Here is a 20,328-nt window from a genome sequence, read left to right on the forward strand (position 1 = left end):
ATTTAAAAGATGATACAGAGAAATGGAGAGAGATCCTACGCACGTATTTGAGGTGACTTAATACTATGAAATTATCACATATATATTTAATACAGTATGATTCACAATTCCACTTAGGTTTTTGAGGAACCTGATGTACTCAATCCAAAACTTTAATGAAAGAGTAAACATCTGAAAAAACAGCTTTACAAAAGAAGAACAAGGGGTAGGTGGGGGCATTTGCTCTGTTTGATATTTAGAAATGCCACAAAACCATAGGAACAACAAGAGTGCGTGTTGTGCAAGAGACAAATGGACCAATGAGCAGAACGGGAATCTCAGAGACAGAGCCGCGTACACAGAGGGGACAGGTAAGCTGACACACTGTATGGAGAAAAATAAAACTGGATCTCTATGTAACACCTTTTAAAAAGGTGGATTCCAGATGGACTGAAGGCCAAAATGTGAAAGGCAATAAAATTAAATTTAACAGTGAATAGTATAGGAGAATATCTTTGTGAAATTGAGGAGACAAGCTTCTTCAAACCTGCAACACACAGAAGTGATGCATATCCTCAGATCAAAACCGACTGTTCTTCAGCGGAGGCCACCGTGGGCAAGGTCAGAGGGCAACAGTTGAGATACTCTACAATCTCTAAGATTAAAAATGAACTGATCTCTAGAATACACAAGGACCCTGGGTGATCTCCAAACTACGAGGTCAGGGAAGATAGCAACTGCACGGGGAAAATGAGTGAAGGCTGTGAACTGGCGGATTACAGGAGAGGAGACCCAAACGACAGAAGGCAATGTGGAGATGCTCAGAGTGGGACGCACACAAACTAAAACAAAAAGGTAGCCCAGCACAACCACTGAAGAGGCAAAAATCAGGAAGCTGGATGGTGCTCGGCGATGGGCTTGTGGAGACAACAGAACCTCAGGTGCCCTCGGGGGGAATATAATACAGAATGTGGCAGTCATTCTGGGGAGCAGTTTTACATTATTTTTGTTAAATTAAACATGCATATATCCCATGACCCAGAAATCCTGCTCCTGGGCACATATCCTTGAAGAAAATTTCTACGTGAGTCCTTAAGTGGATATGTGTGAAAATATTTATCACTACATTAGTGGTTGGGCCTGGGGAAAAGCGACATGATGTCCATCACGAGGGCAACGTGATAGGTACATATGTGCCGCAAGTGGAAGCTCAGACTAGATCTACGCATAGCAGCCTGGATAAGACTTAAGAACATACTACAGGATTAAAAAATGCTTTGTAATGATACCTGTAATGCAATATCAATTATTTAAATGAAAACAGTACACACAAAGCCATATGTGCTTTATGAAAGCACATCAAACACGCTAGAATGGTTGCCAGGGAGAAGTGGGAAAAGGACAAGTAGAAAATGGATAAAGAGGAATGAATGAAGGAATGAATGAAACAGACAGCCTCACATACAACAGCAGGGCCTGTGTGATGACAACATACCAGGACTTGATGGGGATGATTAGCACACACCTGTGTCCTGAGATTCCCAAAGTAAGTTGGTAAATAAACAAATGCAAGTATGTCAAAGAAATTTGGGGGAAGTACAAAAACTTCTCATTCTGTTCTTCTTAGAAGTTTCTCCTAGGAAATTTATTTCCCAAATCTTAAAAGTTAAAAATTTTAAGATTTTCCAACCTAGCAATTACTCAAACTTTTAAGACAGATGTAATGCTCAAAAAATAAAATGTCACAGAATCCTAGAAGGTCAAGAAGGAAAACACCTTAGATGCCTAACCCTGTGTTCATGTTGGGCACAAACTGCACACCTAGCTTGTCCCACCTCTTTGGTGTTCCCAGTGAGGCGAATGTGCCACTTCCTAGGATGCCCATTCTGCAATTAGCAACTTTGGTTACTGAAAATCCTTCCCAACGCTGCACCAAAATCTGGACACTAGCAATTTTTTAAATCTATTCTTCCTAAAAGTCTCAAAGATGAGTGATCTCTTATTCTTAAAACATGTTCTACAATTTTAGGGAAGGAAAAATTAAGCAAACCAAAAAAACACTATGGGTCCCATGTCAGTCTTAGAGATTCTGGGCTCAGGAGTAAGTGAACAAGTCAAGAGACTTTCAAACTTCTCTATGGCCCTGAGGCAAGCCTAGAGAGAGGGTGTCTTGGGTCCATAAGTTCTAGGAGAAGGCGCGGTTGCTGCACGCTGTCGCTCCAGCTCCAGTAACATCATTCCATCGTAGTCAGGCAGCTGGATGGCAAGATGCAGGCAGATAAGTTTGCCAGTTGTTGAAAACTTCCCTCGGAGGCCACAGTTAACAAGGCCTTTCTGCCAACGAAATTTCCTGTCCTAAATTCTGTGATCCCTCAGTAGCATCCTGCTTAGGATCCAGATGGAACCAGGTATTCCCCAGAAGAACTCCAACTTAACTGAGGACCACAGCGAGGGCCCCATCTACCACCCACTGACCCTGATGCCGAGAAAAAAAAAAAGAAATGAAAACTGGTACTCTTCAGCAAGAGCCACCTGTTCTAACACATGTCACTCCACTTCTCCTTAAACAATGGCATGCGTTCACATGCAGGAAGGGCTCTAAGAGCCAGTACTGATGGTATGTTTTATTTGAACTTTAACTTTCATTTCACCATATTCACTTGCCTTGCTAAGATGGAGGGGGAGGGTGGGACAAAGCTTGCTGTGGAGGTTCTTTAGGGAAAAACAGAGAACATTAATTGCTTCCTTGACCTTTAGCTGAATGCATCCTCTGGGCTTCCCTGCATACTCCCTGACAAGTCACCTAAGGTATCAGGGATTAATAGATGTTGGAGCACACGAAACCCCAGGAGGATCTCCTAAAGTTCCAATTTTGATAGAAAAACTTGACCAGTGAATATTTTCTGCTACAATCTGACATCTCTGACTTTGCACTTTCTTTTAAAGGTTAGTTGACCAGATCGGTGCGGCTGTCCTAACAATGACAGCGTGAGAACAAGGCAGTCCTGGTTCTTTCACAGTCTTGCTAAATAAATGAAGTTAGTCGTTTTTTGTACAAATAACCATATCTTTTCCTTTTATGAGGAAATATTTTAAAATATATATGTGAATATAGTATTATACTTGAAAATGACTTGCACCTCCCAAAATAATGGATCTTTGAAGAGATTTCACAAAACAACATTAACCACTACTAACTGCATATACACTCCAAGCAAGTACAACTCTATCATATATGATCATTTGAAATTACTTATACATCTAGGATGCCTATGTATTATATAGAAAGCATTATCAGGCTGTGTAAAATTAAAATTTAATTGATGTTTTATATTAATATTCTCTTCTGCATTCAAATACTATATGAACACCATAGGCATTTCATAAGAAGTAAATGTCATAAAATTAGCACAATTTATAACAGGAAACCAAAATATACAGAACTTGGCCACTTGAAATAATTTGTCTAGATGTATCATATGGGATTTTAAAAGCAAACACACACACAATTATTTCCATCTTAAAGCTTTGGCTGCTGTTTTTCAGCATTAACTTCTATTTAAAGATTTTTGGGGTAACAATTTTAATAGTAGCTATTTATTTAAATCTAAAGACATGTTTAATATTAAGTTTTAGCAATATTAACACCCATTTCAAGGTTGATAACAAGAACCTTCTCGATTTAATGGAAATAGCTGCACTATTATAAAGACATGCCTGCCCTAAGGTAGCCTTGTTATACTAAAAGGGAGAAATCTATGCTCCAAACATAACACATAAGAACATGTTCCTCAAAGTATATGCTTAGTTATCTGTTGAATATGGTATTGAATCTTAAGAAGATTCATGAATGAGTAGATATTCTTTGGTTTTTAGTTAAGCTTTGAAGAGCAAATTCCTCCAAAAATTACTAACATTATCATACAATGGAATTCTAATTTACATTTCTGAAGAATAATTTTTCACACATATTCCCCCCTTGCCATCTGGCACTTAGGCCCCAGGACAAACAACTAAAACAGGGGAATGTTACACAAAATGTTGACTCTTTGCTCCCTATACATAAAGCAGAAAACTTCTCATATCTATACCTTTAGATAAACGCTCCCTACTAGAATCTGAGAATATTATTTTATTAATGATTTTAGTATTGAAACAAATATTAAATCACATTGTAAATAAAACATAATCAAGACAGTATTACAATTATGTTGCTATCTTGGGCTTGTCTATTTTAATGCTTTTTGATCCAAAAATCTTCATACCATTTTCCTGCTATTAAATCTTTGCTGATAGTGAATAAAATCCACCAGTGCTCTTGTTCTGAGAATTAAAGGGGTTTCAAGTACGAGGTGAAAATTAGCAAGATTCTGCCACATTACAATGATGCCACATTACAATGATGCTTTTCTTAAGAGGAAAAAGTTTAGCAGTGAACTGGCTTCTAAGTCTGGATTGCAGCAAGCCTCCAAAAATAGAGGCTGTCTATATTCTTCTCTTTTATATTTTTAGGGTCAGCAACAACAATAATAAATGGAAGGGCCAAATCACAGAAATAACCCACCCCCCAAAAAATTCTTTAATAGCTATGACAACTGAATTTAAACTGCCATGGCTGTCGTGAAAACCTGTCAGCAAAATTTAAAGTAAAAACCTCTATGTGAAAGAGACTGTCATTCAACTGAATCTTCTGTTCAAAGATGAATGTCATGTGCTTCTTAGAAATATCTAGAGTTTTTTTTAAAGATGCTAAAGATATTTTCAGATTAGTAAATGGTCAGAGGCTAACCTGAAAGACAGAATTCTGAATGCCTCAGCGATGTCAAGGTCTCAGAGCCTTTCTGTTGAAAGGCCTAATTCCTAAGATTTCACAAATACTTTTTGTCTGGAGTTTTGTTTAGTTCTAAGAACATACAGAGGCTGTAACTTTAATCAAGTGGATCAAATGATACTACATTTACAGAAGAAAGAAAGACATGTTTGAACTGAAATAAAAAACTTAAAAAACTGCTCAGGATGGAAGTGGGAAAAAAAAATTAGTTGTACTCAAAGTGTGCTGCTGCGATCACAGTGAGGACAGACAACTGAACAAACACCAGTGGGGTGTGAGAAGCACAATAACAGAAATTGTGCTTTGGGAAGCCCCACTGGTGGGTTGAATCAGGAGAAACGTTCGCAAGGAGGGAGGAGACGTTTGCACTGAGCTGGAGGGACAAGGAGGCTGCTGGGCAGAAAAGGGAGGAAGCAAGGTCAAGGGAGATTGTTAGGGTCCGGGCTTCCGAGGCTTCTCCAGAGAACAAACTACACAGGCATAGAGATGTAAATTCAAGCAAAGTCTTTATTCAGCCAGCTAGCTGGGGTCCAAGTGTCAGCCCGACGCAGCGGGTCTCAACAAGGACCCCGAGCACTCAGAGCCAAGGGTTTATATAGCATTTTCAAAGCACTTAACTCATAGTAATTTTCCACAACCATACATTATTCTTGCAAGACATACATCCTGGGGTTAAGCAAGGGCAGGGTAAGACTACTCCTCAATGGTTAGGGAGGTTCTGCACGAGAAGCTTGGTATGTAAGATTAACTGACCAAGGTTAGCTGACCAAGGGTCACAGCTGCCCACCACCAGGTGCTCATGATTAACTTGTTTTTCAAGGCCTTACCCAGGCCCAGGTTTTTTTTTTTTTTTCTTCCTGAGTCACACCCTCAGAAAATGGTTTCTAGGTTTCTAAGATGGCTATGCTTATGCTAATTTACTAATCTTACTAATGCTTAGATTCTACATTTCCCCACTTTCCTTTGACCATTCCAATCATGGAGTGTTTGTTTCTTCCTGCTGTGTGAGTGAATGATGCTGCGTCTCAGCATTAGCACCTGAACAGCACTCACTCTTTCCCTAACAAAGGCTATTAGCCGGTTTAAGATACAGGGACCTAAAGTGAGAAGCAGTATGAAAATAAGCAAGGGCCCTGCCAGGGTGGATATCAGGGTTGTAAACCATGGGGATTTAGTAAACCAGGATTCAAATAGCCCTTGGCTGGCCTCTTGCTCTCTCTTCCTTTGATCTAGCCTTTCTCTAAGTTTAGACATTGAATCTCTTACTATTCCAGAATGGTCTGCTGTTAGGGTTTAGCTAAGTTTTATTAGTTCTTTTTCCTGACTCTTGATGCTCTCTGCACTCGTTTACAAGATGAAGCATCCACCACGCCACGGAGGCGGCTTGGGGAGCTGGCGTAAGAGCCGCAGTGCTGACGTGAAAGGTGCACGCTCAGGCGGGGTAGGAAACAGGCCCGCAGAAGCAGCTTGGCATCGGACTGGCGGGAACAAATAGAACACACGTTGAACAATTTTCTCATAGAGGAAATTTGTTCTGTAAGGTGAGGAGAGCCAGTAAAGATCATTAGGACAGGAATGGACGTGATCAAATTTGATATTTAAGAACTTCCCTCTGGAGGCAGCAGTTGAAGTCTAGGTTAGAAGCTAATTAGAAGACTTGCAATAATCTAGGTAAAAGCAGTACTGGGTCAAGGAGTCAACTATGGGTTTGTGAGCTTTTGAAGCAGTGGTAGACCTACCCTCAAGGGTAATAATTGACATTCAAACTTGACATTCAAACCTGACTTTTGAAGATATTGGAGCAGATTGTTATATTTAAGAGTGATTTTTGTTTAATATATGGAAAATGTATGAGATACTCAGATTACTTTTTAAACATGTAGAATGTGCTGATGAATGATTCTCACATTAGTAACTGTATGTGCTCTGCTACTCCAAACGCATTGCTTTGGACTGGAGTTTGGTGTTTCTTAGACAACAATGAATCACCCGAACTTTCTTCTTCATATATTAAGGCAATATGGCTTATAAAAGCCATATTGCCCATTAACCCAACTCTCTAAAGACCTATGAAGGTCCTCGTGAAAGATTTTCACGAGCTATCCTTAACTAAGACATTCAACTTGATCCTGAAAAGAATCAAGTGACTGGTGACCAGAAATACAAGGTCATCACTAATGAGCAAATTTTAAGTCCAGCCCGTAGGCCTCAGATGCAGCTGACGCATTCATTCACTCATCCGTTGAGTACTTAGGCACTATGCACACAAAGACGGGCAACATATGAGCGCTGTAATAGAGACTTAACTAGTTCACTCAAAATCAGAAACAGGAAGATCCACATCTCGGAGGTCAAGTAACAGAGGGCACGACGCCTTACCTACCAAATGACATGCGCAAAAGCCCACTGGCAAAAAGGCTTCTGACCAACTTTTCAACTGGGGAAACCTGAACGCTAGAATAGAAGTGAGGCCTGTAGGGCTGTAGCATGAGCTACAACACTGTAGGTCACACTAAGAAGTCCACATTTTACCCTTTGGGAAATAATGAAGCACAGAAGAATTTTAAGCAGAAGGCAAATGTGACAAAATTTGAATTCTTAAGAAGATCGTGCAGCTATGAAAAAAGAACTAGAGAGGATAAAGAAATGAGCCAGCCCAGAGCAGGGACAGTCAGTTAGAAGGCAGCTGCAGCAGTCAGGAGAGGAAATAATAAAGACCCGAATCAAGGTAACTGAAGCTGCAAACAGGGAGTGAGAGGTAGGGGGTCTACCAGAAGGTGAATCAGTGGGATGTAACAGTGAAGGGTGAGAACAGGGGCAAGAGGAGGATGCCTCCAGGTTTCTGGGTAGCCTGGAAAATGATGCCATACATGCAGAGGGGCAAATCTGCAAAAGAAAATTATTTTTATATTAATCTGTGCTGTGCCATGTTGGCCATGGAGGTTGTGCTGCTCAGATGAAGAGAACCTGCTGCAGGAAGCAGAGCTGCCCGACAGTGCCAGCAGCTGTCCCTCCGGCTCCTCGGAGGCCAAGGTTGCCCCTGCAGCTGTCCACTAAAGCCAGCCCCTTCCTGTTCCACAGAGGACAGGACACTCCTCTAGCGGGCAACTGCTGCTCCGTGACTGCCCATCGGCCTGGCAAGACTTCCTTGGAACTGTGCTGCAGCCGGAGGCTCTTCCTGCCCAAACAGCTCCCTCTCCTCGCTGGCGTCAGCCCTGCATCCGGATCTGAGGGCTCCCCCCGCCTGCTTCTGTTCCCTTCTCTTAATGCCCCACAAACATTTCCCCCAATAAATCAGTCTTGCATGGTCAATCCCATTTTGGCATCTACTTCTTGAAGGAGCTGAACGAACACACGGCAGCATGGAGGACATCACGTAAGCAGTTGGAGGGGCAGATTTGGGTGTCATTGTGCACAGGAATCACTGCCCCTGGCTTAGAATGAACCTGCTCCTTGCCTTCATACCCTGAGGGGCACACCGATGTTTCATAACACATTGCTACGTGCGCTAACGGCTGGAGGGTGGCTATTGGCCAGAGGTAGGCAACATAAGATATTTGGAATAGTTATGTGGATGAGGTTTTAGACCACTTCGATTAAATTTAGCATTAGAAACCACAGGCAGAGGGATTTTTAGTATCTACCATAGTCCTAACATTAATCTGTGGATAAACTAAGTGACATCCTATAATTCTTGGATCTTCAGGCCGCATTAAAATAAGAACTGGACTATGGGTTTGTTCCATCCTTTCCAAGCACAAGATACTAAGTACAAAAGCATTAGAACAGGAAAAGTCAATATCCTTCAGTACTTCAGAACTCAGCATTCCTCTGTTTAGTGGAAGTCTTCCCAGCAAAATGCCATCTGACTCTGCCCAGCAGCACATACTTAGTTGACTCACCACTGTGCCTGTGAACTTACTTTTAAAGCCTTAATTGGCTATATAAATATGATTATGGGGTGTGTTTGTTCACGTTATAAAATATTTTAATGAGTTCCATCTCAACCTTACCTTGAACTTCTTTCATTCCCTCTGTAATTTGCCAAATCATATGCACAGTTAAAACTAAGCATTGCAACAAGTAGAAATGATGATGAAATTTTATTGATAAACCACACAGGAATTGCGTCTTCATGCAAATCATCTAAATGGCTAGATTCTCTAAGTGATTACAATTTTTAATGTTTAAGTGTGCAAAAATCACTACAGTAAAGCCATTTGTGTTTAAGCCACACAGGTTGCCAACAGTGGGCATACACCCAGCTTTCTTGCCCTAATGATATACTCATCTAGGTAGAGGACACCTGGTTAAGCTAAAAAAAGGAAGTAAAACAGGACTATAGTCCTTAGAAAACATCCACAGTGTGTAGATAAAGGAAAAAGACAAAGAAAGAAGGCAAGATAATTAAATTTGTACTACAACTGTCCAGCAAAAACATGGTAATAATTCTTCTGGTCTATGTCAAGAGTGTTATGTCTGCACTTTTTAGCTCGAGACTATGCAGATAGTTATATGATACAGTCTATGCAAAGTCACACTTGATATTTAAGATGGATGTAAAAACAGTAGGTCAATCTCAAATAACTACAATAATAGTAGAATTCAAACTTAAGTTCTCCTTTCACCAAGAGGTCAAATTACATTATGTATCTGCCTCAATTTATATGTCAGAGGGACAATAAACTCAGGCTAGAAATGTTTTTGTAGTCTAAAAATCATCTTTCATGCAATCATTCATTAACACTTGTAGCTTTACACTAAATTATTTTTATCTCTCTTGCAGTCTTCCTATCTGAAAAGAAGTAACACAAAAATCACAATCATGTATTTAGTGAAGAGCATTTGGGGAAAACAATTATTCCATTTTTACAGATTAAATAAAAAAATTCTAAATACTTAGCAAGCCTATAATTTAATTTATTGTCTATCAAAATTATCTAACATATCTGAATTATAAACATAGTTATAGCAGTAGACATTAAACATTATTAGAAATATTCACAGGTAAGCAAACACAAGCCAAGATACAATATGCAATTAATGTTGCATAAAGGTCCTAGCTCTCTTTAAGACATTAGTGAACACTGCAGAGGTAAGCATTTATATTCTAATAGTTGTTTGTTTTCTTAAAATTGGTCAAATTACATAAGGAACCACAAAATAATTTACCTTTTTGAGCTTCTGGATCCATTAAGGGATGAACTAATGGATGGCTATGTATTGATGCTTTCTTGATCGTTTCTTGAAAACTAGGCAAATAATACACCAAAATATCAAATGGCAATAATTAAAATGTGCATTAAGAGCTTTTACATTTACCTAATAAAGTTTAACATAAAATAGAGCAGAGAAAATTATGTTAAAATACTTATTTTAGAAAGACCATCAAAACACAATCTATCCAGTACAAATCAAAATTCAGACAAAGGTTTTAGAGTCAGAAATTTTAGAAGCTGCTGGCAAACAAAATACATTCTTCACCAGACATGACTTCAATGATCACAAAGAACAGCATCATCTTTATATTTCTAGTCAGATAGCAATCCTAATACTTAAGAAGTGATTTAAACATTGGGAGACAACGTAGTTTATTCAGTGTAGTGAAAAATATAGTATTAATCTAAAATAAAGCTTCCTACATAGCAACAGATGCAAAGATCCCTTGTTCCTGTCAATGTGTCATTAGCATGGCTCCAGTGTCAAACAGCCCAGTCACCAAAAGGTCATTTAAGTACCTTCTCCTTTAAAGATTCCATACCATCTCAGCAAACATATTTAACATTGAAGAAATTACATTATGTCTCTCAAATAAAGCACATCATAAGCTTAAACTAGCTGTGGTTCCAACTTCAGAGAACAACGATTTGATGTTTTACATCTCTGTTTTGGCTCACAAAATAATTACTGTACAACCATGAATTTACATAGTAGTCCTTTCTTCCAAGGATCCCAAAACACTTTTCACAGCCACCACATTTTCTTTACAGTATGCCTCCGTAAGTTAGAAAACTAATTATTTTTCCTACCGTTTACAAACAAGGAAAACAAAAGGTTAAGTCATGTTCCTGAGGTCACATGGTTCAACAGTAGTCAAAGTGGCCACAGGTTTTGTTCCCAATTTAGTTTTATCTTCCATTAAAGAAAGCAGCCTTATTATACAAAGTCAGCCTGAAGGTCAAATTTATTAAATGTTAAGTCTGGACCTACCTACAAGAGTTCGCTGCGTTTCTAGGAGGTTAAGAAGTACCATCCACAGCTTTTGTTTTGCTGATGAAGCTCTCTGATAGTGCCCGGAAGAGACGAGCACCAAAGCACGCAGTTTACTACCGTGCGTGCCGGCAGCGAGTCCTCCCGGACGGGATCAGCATCCTGACAGCTGCAGCTTCAGAGCCGCTGCTCACACAGCAGGGAGGCTGGAACACCCATAAATAAGGGGGCTGAAGAGCAGTAGGAATACTCCATGTGAATGTCTCATGAACAGAGCTGGAGCCAACAGACGAAACCACTCCCACAAGAGTGAAGGCTGGGCGAGGAGATCCATTTTTTGACTTCAGTGCCAATAGTTACTTAAGGCTCCACAGCTTTTGACGTCCTATGCAGCCAAGTCACGTATTTTTCACATCACCTGTCTGGGTGCGAACATCGTTTCTGGAATGAGACAACCACACCAGAATGTTTGAGAATGTGTGCAGCAGCCCTCTGGGTGCAGGAATCAAATTATGATTTCCCACTTAGACTGAGCAGGACGCCTGAGGGTGTGTGTCCCCCACACCTGCATGTGTGCACGCAGGACTGTTACGGCTCTCTGAAAATATCCTTCCTAAAAAGTTTTTACAGGTTACAGAATCAAGCAACATTGTAAAGTCAAACAAAATTAGAAGCATGGGTATGGCTTCTAAGAAATACTTTATATACCATGATATATATATATATGTATGTATTTGTGTACGTATATGAAGCTGAGATCATGTTAACAATATTGGACAGGACTAGCAGTCTGGGAGCCTAACTTTAGTTATTCTTGTCAATAATTAGCTTGTGATTTTAGGCACTTGATGTGTTTCTTGGCTTTTTCATCTAAAAAACAGGTGTATGAACAGCACACGATATATATTTGTGGGATGAATGTTGCAGATAAAAACATTCTGAAAATGCCAAGGGCTTAAACAATAAAACAATTATTCATAGGTAATTAATTCCAAACGGAGGGCTCTCTTAAAAACAAAAATAATCACTTGGTGAATAAAAATCACCTTTTCCAAGGAGTTATTTAATAGATCATGAAATCTCAGTGGTGGATTTCTTAAGAGGAAAAAATCCCTAAATCAAGCATCTAAACAGATATGATGACAATGATTATACTGAACTGTTTAAGTTCATAGAGACTTCTGCCTCATGCTCTAAGTAGCTTATAGAAGTCTGCTTCTGAGAACTAGAAAAGCAAACACACACGCACACACACCTGTTAGAAGGCATCAGAAAGCTGCCGAGGCAGCAAAGAACTCCAAGCTCTTGCTGATTATTGGTGTAAAGAGGCTGAGAAGCCAGAGAGGATGAGGAAGGAAGCAAGCAGAGCTTTAGGCAATCTCACAGAACTGGGGAGACAAAAGAATAGGCCAGGAACTGGGAGCCCAAGATCCCAGAAAGAAGGGACAGAGAGGTAAGCCTGACACTCCGCACTAACTTCCCCATCAGGCTGTTTGCTCAGCTTAGGGCAAGAGGTTGATTTTCCAAGCATAACGTGGTTAAAGGCACAGCAGGACTCAAAAGAAGAGAAACACCCCAGCAGTCAGTTGCTACCCTGGGAAGCTACTTTTTAGGAATGGAGAGAAATCAGAAGGAGTCATACAAAGGCTGCAAACCAGCCTTGAATCTACTCTTCCAGATTCCAGTGAGGTGACCTTTCCCTCTGCTGCCCACCACCCGGGACATCTGATTAGATTTACGTTCAAGTCACATTTTCTTGGTAGGTGAAGGTGGTAAACATCTCTAAACTTGTTTCTTCCCTTGTAAAATAGTTTGTCTTGGTTGAAATGTCATGAGAAAAAAGTGTATCATGTCAAACTGCTCCATAAATACTGTACTTATGGCTAAATTACAAATGGTCCTGAATATCTGGTTTTTCCCCCTCTTCCTGGGTACATAGCCCAGATAGAGATTATATTTCTGAATATTTCCAGTATGCTTTGAAAATATGCTCAGTTCAGCTCAACAAAACGAGAGCAGCAGTGTTTTATGTGTTCACAAGACATTCTGTGCCCAGGACATCGGCTCATTCCTCTGCACAGGTTGAAGTGCAGATGTCACAGCGACCCGATGCAGACCCTTCAAGCAAGACCGCAGCCTTGGGGGCGGCTGAATCAGGGCCCCTGAATGACTGCACCACGCACAGCTGCCTTAACCACTCAGATGGGATAGAAAATTGAGTAAGAGATAAATAATGTCCCAGCTTATTTAGGCGATCAGAAAGGAAAACCTCCTTCCACCCACCGCAGTTCAGTCATCACACCAGCTACTGCAATGCAAAACAAATATCAATTGTCTATTAAAGGCAACAAAATTAAATTTTAACTACTGTTAAAAAGTCCAGGGAAGACTTTATGTAGTTGTGTGGAATGGCTGCTGTTCTGGAATGAGAAATAAGGATATCTTTCTTCTCGTCTGGGTTGCAAAGTCAGACGGGATGCATATTGACAGTGAGTACTGATCAATAGGAATCCTTCCCTCATTTTTTTTTTTATTGTTGTCAGAAAGCATCAGGCGATGTACAATAGAAGAAATGAGCAGACAAAGCCTGTGAGCACAAGGAAATACTCAATGAGATGGAAAACATCACAAAAAAAGTAACATAATGGAATATAAATAATTGTCAAGTTTGGAAGCCATACTTTAAAAACCACACAAAAAACAAACTCTGTGCAAATGCCTTTAATTTTATTATTTCCTCACATCAAATTCATTAAGAAATGTGGAGTCACATGCAGTTACAGAGACACATACTTGTCTGAACTAGGTTTTCCGCTTCCTTCTTCTTGTACTTCTCAGTTTCCCCCTTTTCCTTCCAAACACAGACCTGGCCGTCACCAGGACGGGTGCCGTCTGCTCCCTATCGTCGTCGCTAGAACTGCTCGTAGTCACCCCTTGACCCCCAACAGGAGCAGGCTTCCCGGGGGTCTGCACATCTGAAGAGCTGACTCTTGACTCTGCAGCAGCGGCCGTTCCCCTTGGCATGTTCATTAAAGATAAGCACTCGGCATTCTCACCAGGAGATGCGTCCGATGACTGTGGGAGGTGGGCCTCCCCCACAAACCCGCCCGGTGCAGGCGCTCCTTGAGAATCTGAGAGCCTTTTTCTCTTCAAGCCTGACGCCTCCTCCCGTTTATTCGCTATGCTTCCCTTCCGGGTTTCCCCTTTGACCTTATCAAGGAGCCCAACTTCCTTCTCCAGGGCGACCGACGCTGCTTCTCGTTCTTTCCTCAGCATACATGTCACAGCTCTGTTGAGTCTCTGGCTCTTAATACTCTTGGCATCTTGTTTTTCCTGTTGAGCTAATCTAAAGAAAGAATCAATTCGAAGTTGTGTCTAAAAAAATGAAATAAAATAATAATGAATCAAACAAGTAAGTAAAGTCCCTGAAAGCAAACCAGAGCTGCACATGGGTCACCGGCACTCAGTGACTCTTTCAGAGAACGCGAATTCGTTCTCTCAGAAGCTGGGCCGATGGAAACTTTTACTTTCTAGGTCAGACTTAAAGCAGTATGTGCACCACTTCTGTCCACATCTCACATGAGAAATCCCTTTCTAGGCACTCAAAGAGAGTTACATATTTTCTTAGTAGCCAAATATATTATTTTGGGGCAACCAGTTTTATGGGGTCTGTTTCTAAATTCCACTCCTTCCTTCCTTTGAAAACATCATGATCATATGATACCTTTAGGAGGCAACTTGATAGTATTATATGTGAAAGGCATAAAAAATATTCATGCCTTTTGTTTGACAAGTCCACTTTTAGAAAGACATTCTTAAAAAATAGTTACATTTGGGAAAAGTTACATGCCTAATGTTCATTGCAGCACTATTAATGAAACCTGAAAATCAAAGGTCCGCTAAGTGAACTGAACCAACAAAGTTAAATCTCTTCAGTGAAATCCAATCTGGTCATTTGAAATTACAAGAACTACACAATATATAGAAAAAAACCTTACATTCATAAACTGGGGAGGGGAAGTAGGAGTTAGATATATCAAACTGTAGGTATGTTTGACAACAAAAAATATGTGGAGAGGAGGAAGATTAACAGAAAATAAACCTAAATGTTAACATTGGTGTTAGAAGTAAATAATAAGTAATTTTAATTCATTTTTTTCACTCTCTAATTTTAGAGAAATAAACTTATATTAACATCTATAAGGGAAAGGAAGAAAAATATTATGAGAAGTTTATCTGAAATAAAGATGTGATTGGTGGTCAGGCCACCCAACTGTCCTTGTCAGCGCTGTACACTGTTTCCAGAACACAGAGTCATCAAACTAAGGAAAGGAGATTTTTTGGACAGGTTGTCTGCCTCGGTTTTATGTTTTTTCAAAGTAACCCACCCAAATAGAGACGGATTTCAATATATTTATCTTACAGGATATGGTCTCCTTCCTGCCAGGTGGTCTACCCGTTTATGTTTCGGGTTGTTTCTGTGTGGCTAGGAATTACCCACGCGCAGAGCAAGGGGCTGTGACCTGCACAAAGGAGCTGAGGGCCACGCGAAGGCCCCTCTTCCCCTCAGAAACCTCTCCTGCCAGTATTCTATAGTGACTCAACTTCTACCTTTGATGCCATTTATAGAATTAAAAAGCTTTACTACTTGAAGACACTTTAATGGTCAGGACTACTTTGGGCTCAACACTTCCTAAACTTTTTAAAAATGAGAATACCTCTGAAAGCCTAAACTTTTTAACAATAAACACGTCTGTGTGCAATCCATCTTAGAATGGGCTTTTCAATGAGTGAGTGAATATGAAAGGACACCGAAGTCCAGTCCAAGAATGAACTGGGAAGTGAAGACAAAGTCCAGTTTTCCTTTTCCTGTTGCCTCTGTTCTCTTTTCTTAAGTATAACAACTTTAACATGTTACATGCCCTAAAATAAAAGAGTAACTGGTCTTTTGTAGCTGCCACTCACAGCCTTCCTAGTTCACTATTTACCCTGAACTTAGGAAGAGAGTTCCATGATTACCTGGTGGGTGTCCAGTTGCTTTAATACTGGAAGCAGAGTCTCATCTGTCTTCGCCCTGTTCCAGCCAAAATACCGCTGACAAAATATGCCGGCAGTTAAGGCTTATGCAAGATTTTAAAGATAATTAAACAAGTGATAAATAAAAAGGCCCAAAGAACCCACCCTTGATTCCCTGTATTTCCAAAGGTTTTCATGTTTTACAGATGAAAGGGGTAAAATAAAAAGGATAACAAAACAAACTAACATAATCATTGGGTACATTTCAATATCCTCTAAGATAAATGAAAAACATCCAACTCTCATTTTAGGACCTCGAAGACTTGTGACTATGAAAAAAGGTTTATCTAGAAGAAATACAGATTTCAGTTCAAATACATATTCCTTTGAGAGAAAAAAACTGTAGTTAGATTAATACTATTGTAAACTTGAACATCAATCCACATGATTATTTAAATACACAGAAGGACATCAGTAATAAAAAGAATAAAACTAATAATATTTTCTATCTTTCAGAATGACTAATACTTAAGTATGTGGTTGTATCTACAAATGTTCATCACTACTTATGTAAAATAAAGACCCTCTTTAATACTAAAAAGATCATTCACAATAGCTAAAACATGGAAGCAACCCAACCATCTGACAGATAAATGGGTAAACAAAATGTGGTATATCTATACAATGGAATATGGATCAGCCGTAAAAAGGAAGGAAATTCTGACACATGCTATAATATGGATGAAACTTGAAGACATTATACTGAGTGAAATAATCTACACACAAAGATACAAAAAGACAAGCACTAGATTCCACTTACATGAAGTACTTTAGTCAAAAGTCACAGAGACAGAATGTAGCACGCTGGGGGCCAGGGGCTGCAGGGGGCTATTTAATGGGTCTAGAGTTTCAGTTTCACAAAATGTTTTAAAAGAATATAGAGATGAATGGTGGTGACGATTGCAGAGCAATGTGAACGTATTTAATACCACAGAACTGCATGCTTTTAAGATGGCAAATGTTATGTGTATTCTACCACCAAAAAAAAAAAAACCCTAAGGAGAGAGAAAAAAGGAACTAAAGAAGCATCTTAGATAAATGGAGTGTCATGAAAAAACTGATCCAAGGTCATGTTCCCTAAGTATTAAAAGAAAACACATTTGGCTCAATGTTCCTTTTTGCTTTAAGAAAAGTGAAAGGATATTCCCTGATTTTGTCGAGATCGGGTCTGCCCCACAGAAACGACCCCCTGGAGTCGTCCACTGCGGGTCTGAGGTAAGCGTCCGCCACGGCGGGATTCGGAAAGCCAGGCGTGAGCTGCAACTTGCGTAATTTTTTTTTCACCTTGGTGTCATAAGGATTAGGCCTTATCTTCTTATCTTTCTGAGCGTCGTGCCACCACTCTCTGTAAGGCAAAGGAGACAAGCCCTCACGAAGTGGTAAGACACTGCAGCAGAGGCACTGAAGACGAAGGCTACCTCAAAGTCAGGGCACGGGAGCGCAGGCCCGCCCTCCAAAACAAATCCTGCCACTTACAGAGTAACGCTTCTCTTTGTTTAGTGTCATTAACCACAGGACCTAATGACAGCAAACTCTGCCGGACCATTTATGTGCACCTGCCCTGGGCACACGCATCTGCACACCGATCAGCACATAAGCCTGGGCCTATCGCCTCCTGCCTCACAGACGGGGAAACTGAGCACAGGGCACCTGCCCGGGATTTAACAGCTGGGCCTGCTACAGTCAGACTCTCACAGTCTCCCTCCTGCACCCAGAAAAAAGTCACGTCTCTGCTTCTCCATCTCAGTGGTAAAATGAAGCAATATGCCTATTATTTACCTCAAATCAACTATAAGAATAAACCCAAAATTACTTAATAAAATGTAAAAATGCAAAGAACATATTCAATTTTAAAACTGTAGAACAATCCTCTTTAGAAAGTATAGTCCCAGTTTTGGAGAAAATGCATATGTGTGGAGAAAGGGAAGAAGTAAACAGGGATATATAAAATAACAATTAAAAAAACAACTTATTTTACTGTACGGTAGGCAATGCTCTAAGTGAGGATACAACTGTTCATTTTCTTCTTTATATTCTATTCAAATTTCAACTTCTCCATTATGAGCATAAATTCTACAGCAGATTAAAGAGCCACACTTTCCTTGACCCTCCTCCCATCAAGAAGTGGGGCCCATGTGCCCTCCCCTTGAGTGAGGGCAGGCCCGAGACTGAGGAAGTGGCACTGCCAGGCCTTCAGGGACTGTGGCCTCCATACCCTGCCTCTTACACTGTTTGCCTGGAAGCAGCAGGCCTGCTATAAAGAAGCCCCTGCTCGTGACGAGGTCCAGACGGGGGATGTCCAGCCACAGGCATGAGCGCCTGAAGCCCAGCCGAGCTGCCCGTCACTCGTGGAACAGGGCAGGACGTACACCTGCAGCCTGGCCAAACTGCAGATTCACGTGCAAAATCAAAGTCTGATGCTGTGCAAAGTCACGGAGCTTAAAGTAGCTGGTGATGAGGCAATGATGACCAGAAAAATTTCACAATTAGGAAAAATGAACGGCACAAAAGTTAAAAACATAAATATAACCTTCACCAGTCTATGCAGTCAATGAGACCTTGAAGAAAAAACCCTACATCTCGGGGAACGCTGCCCCACAGACTTCCTATGGAACTGACACACAGATTTGGGCTCAGCTAGTGTTTTCCTTCACCAATGCAGGAGTGCCATCTAGCGTTAGAAAAACTAACTGCAGTCTTCATTGTAGGACAAAAATGTAAAAAAGATCCTCATTTTTACAAAATTGCTTACAAGCGTGTATTGGGAGAATACCTACCATTCTCTCCTGCTCACTTTGAATTTTCATCTCTCAAATAGTGATCATGATTGCCAGCTAGGAACATCAACACAAAACACTGTACTCTAATCAAACCAAAGGCTTACCCCCCATTCTTAAAGCAAGAGGGCCCAGCACGTAACACAAAGACGAATGCTGGCATCGGCCAACCCGCTGAGCCACGAAGGGCACAGGAGGCAGTGGAAGTAACTGTGATAAAACTAAAGGTTTGTGCCTTCACCGAGTTAGTGCAGTGGAATTGCTGTTCTCTTTCCCAGCTGTTTTGGAGCTATTTGGGAATTTGAGCCCAGTACTTTCAGGTTTCATTTTCCCCCAAAAGAATTCAAAATTTTCTGTGAAATCTCCCCTAGTTTAAACATTAGTAGCCAATTCCAAATTAAAGCTCCATAGAAGAGCACACTGTGTAGGCCAAGCCAAACATAGCCAGGCCAAATTCAGCCTGCAGGCACAGGGTAGCTTCAGGTTCAAGGGGCAGTGATGAGCCAGGGCCTGGTTACAAGGAGGCGGAAGCAGAAATGAGAGCAAGGGAACATTCTAAATTCTCTCAAGTCCGCACCCATCCTAACCCTTCTGAGCCAGGGGTAGCTGAGGCTGCTCCCATCTGGTACCAGCCAGCTAGAAGCCCAGAGAAGAAATGGCTAAAACAGACTCTAAAAATGTGAACTATTCAACTGGCAACAAATGAACAAAAGCTATTGAAAGAAAAGAAAAATAGCATGAACAGCATTCACCAAATCAGAAATGCAAAATGTCAGTGAACATGAAAAAAATTTACTCTCACTAATAATTAGGACACCAAATTGAAAAGACAGATACCAGGTTCACTTATTGTAAAATAACAACCAGGTAAGAATTAGAGATATGTATGTAAAAATGCCCAAATCAATGTTTGTTTAGACTTTAAAAAATAGAAATAACAATAGGCATTTGCTTAAATTCATTAATCATGATACATCAAAAGACTACTATGAAGTCATTAAAGCCGATAATAATCTAGACATTGTTGATAATACACCTTGTTCTACAAATGAGTTACAGGTAACCTAAAAAGTATATAGTATCATCCCATTTTTATAAAAAAATAAATAAACACATTTATGAGTATAAATGTATACATGAGTGTGTATGTGTATACATATATAAAATGTATGAGTATGCTATGCACTGAAAAGTCTAAAATTATATAAACCAAAATGTTAACTGTAATCTTTTTAATTCATATTTTATAATTTTATATTTTATTTTATGTATAATAAAGTTATTTGTAGTTTTTCAAGTTATTTTCATACCATGAACTATGAGCTACCTAACAGCTCATCTCCTGTATGTCCATTTCCTAAATATTAAGAAAATTATGAAAATAAAGATAAGACATAACATAAATATGCTGTTATGTGTGCTAAGACTGCAGGACACCAAGCATTAAAACATTTT

General features: G+C 40.0%; 2 protein-coding genes across 4 annotated transcripts in view; both read right to left on the minus strand.

Annotated features, from left to right (window-relative positions):
* Positions 1 to 13,604, minus strand: part of LOC108404024 (putative methyltransferase-like protein 21E) — a 32,904-nt gene extending 19,300 nt beyond the window's left edge. For both annotated transcript variants that reach the window (XM_073212378.1, XM_073212379.1), the window contains exons 1-2: positions 11,021 to 13,604; positions 9,983 to 10,062 (exon numbers count right to left, since the gene is read on the minus strand). In XM_073212378.1, the coding sequence (XP_073068479.1) occupies positions 9,983 to 10,004 (22 nt within the window). In that variant the 5' untranslated portion in view covers positions 10,005 to 10,062; positions 11,021 to 13,604. The remainder of the gene's footprint in view (positions 1 to 9,982; positions 10,063 to 11,020) is intronic.
* Positions 13,605 to 13,726: 122 nt separating this feature from the next.
* Positions 13,727 to 20,328, minus strand: part of BIVM (basic, immunoglobulin-like variable motif containing) — a 69,829-nt gene continuing 63,227 nt past the window's right edge. For both annotated transcript variants that reach the window (XM_017667661.3, XM_073212377.1), the window contains 3 exons: positions 17,239 to 17,441; positions 16,040 to 16,122; positions 13,727 to 14,395 (listed from right to left, as the gene is read on the minus strand). In XM_017667661.3, the coding sequence (XP_017523150.3) occupies positions 13,823 to 14,395; positions 16,040 to 16,122; positions 17,239 to 17,441 (859 nt within the window). In that variant the 3' untranslated portion in view covers positions 13,727 to 13,822. The remainder of the gene's footprint in view (positions 14,396 to 16,039; positions 16,123 to 17,238; positions 17,442 to 20,328) is intronic.

Source organism: Manis javanica, chromosome 9, assembly GCF_040802235.1.
Source record: "Manis javanica isolate MJ-LG chromosome 9, MJ_LKY, whole genome shotgun sequence".
Classification (NCBI taxonomy): Eukaryota; Metazoa; Chordata; class Mammalia; order Pholidota; family Manidae; genus Manis; species Manis javanica.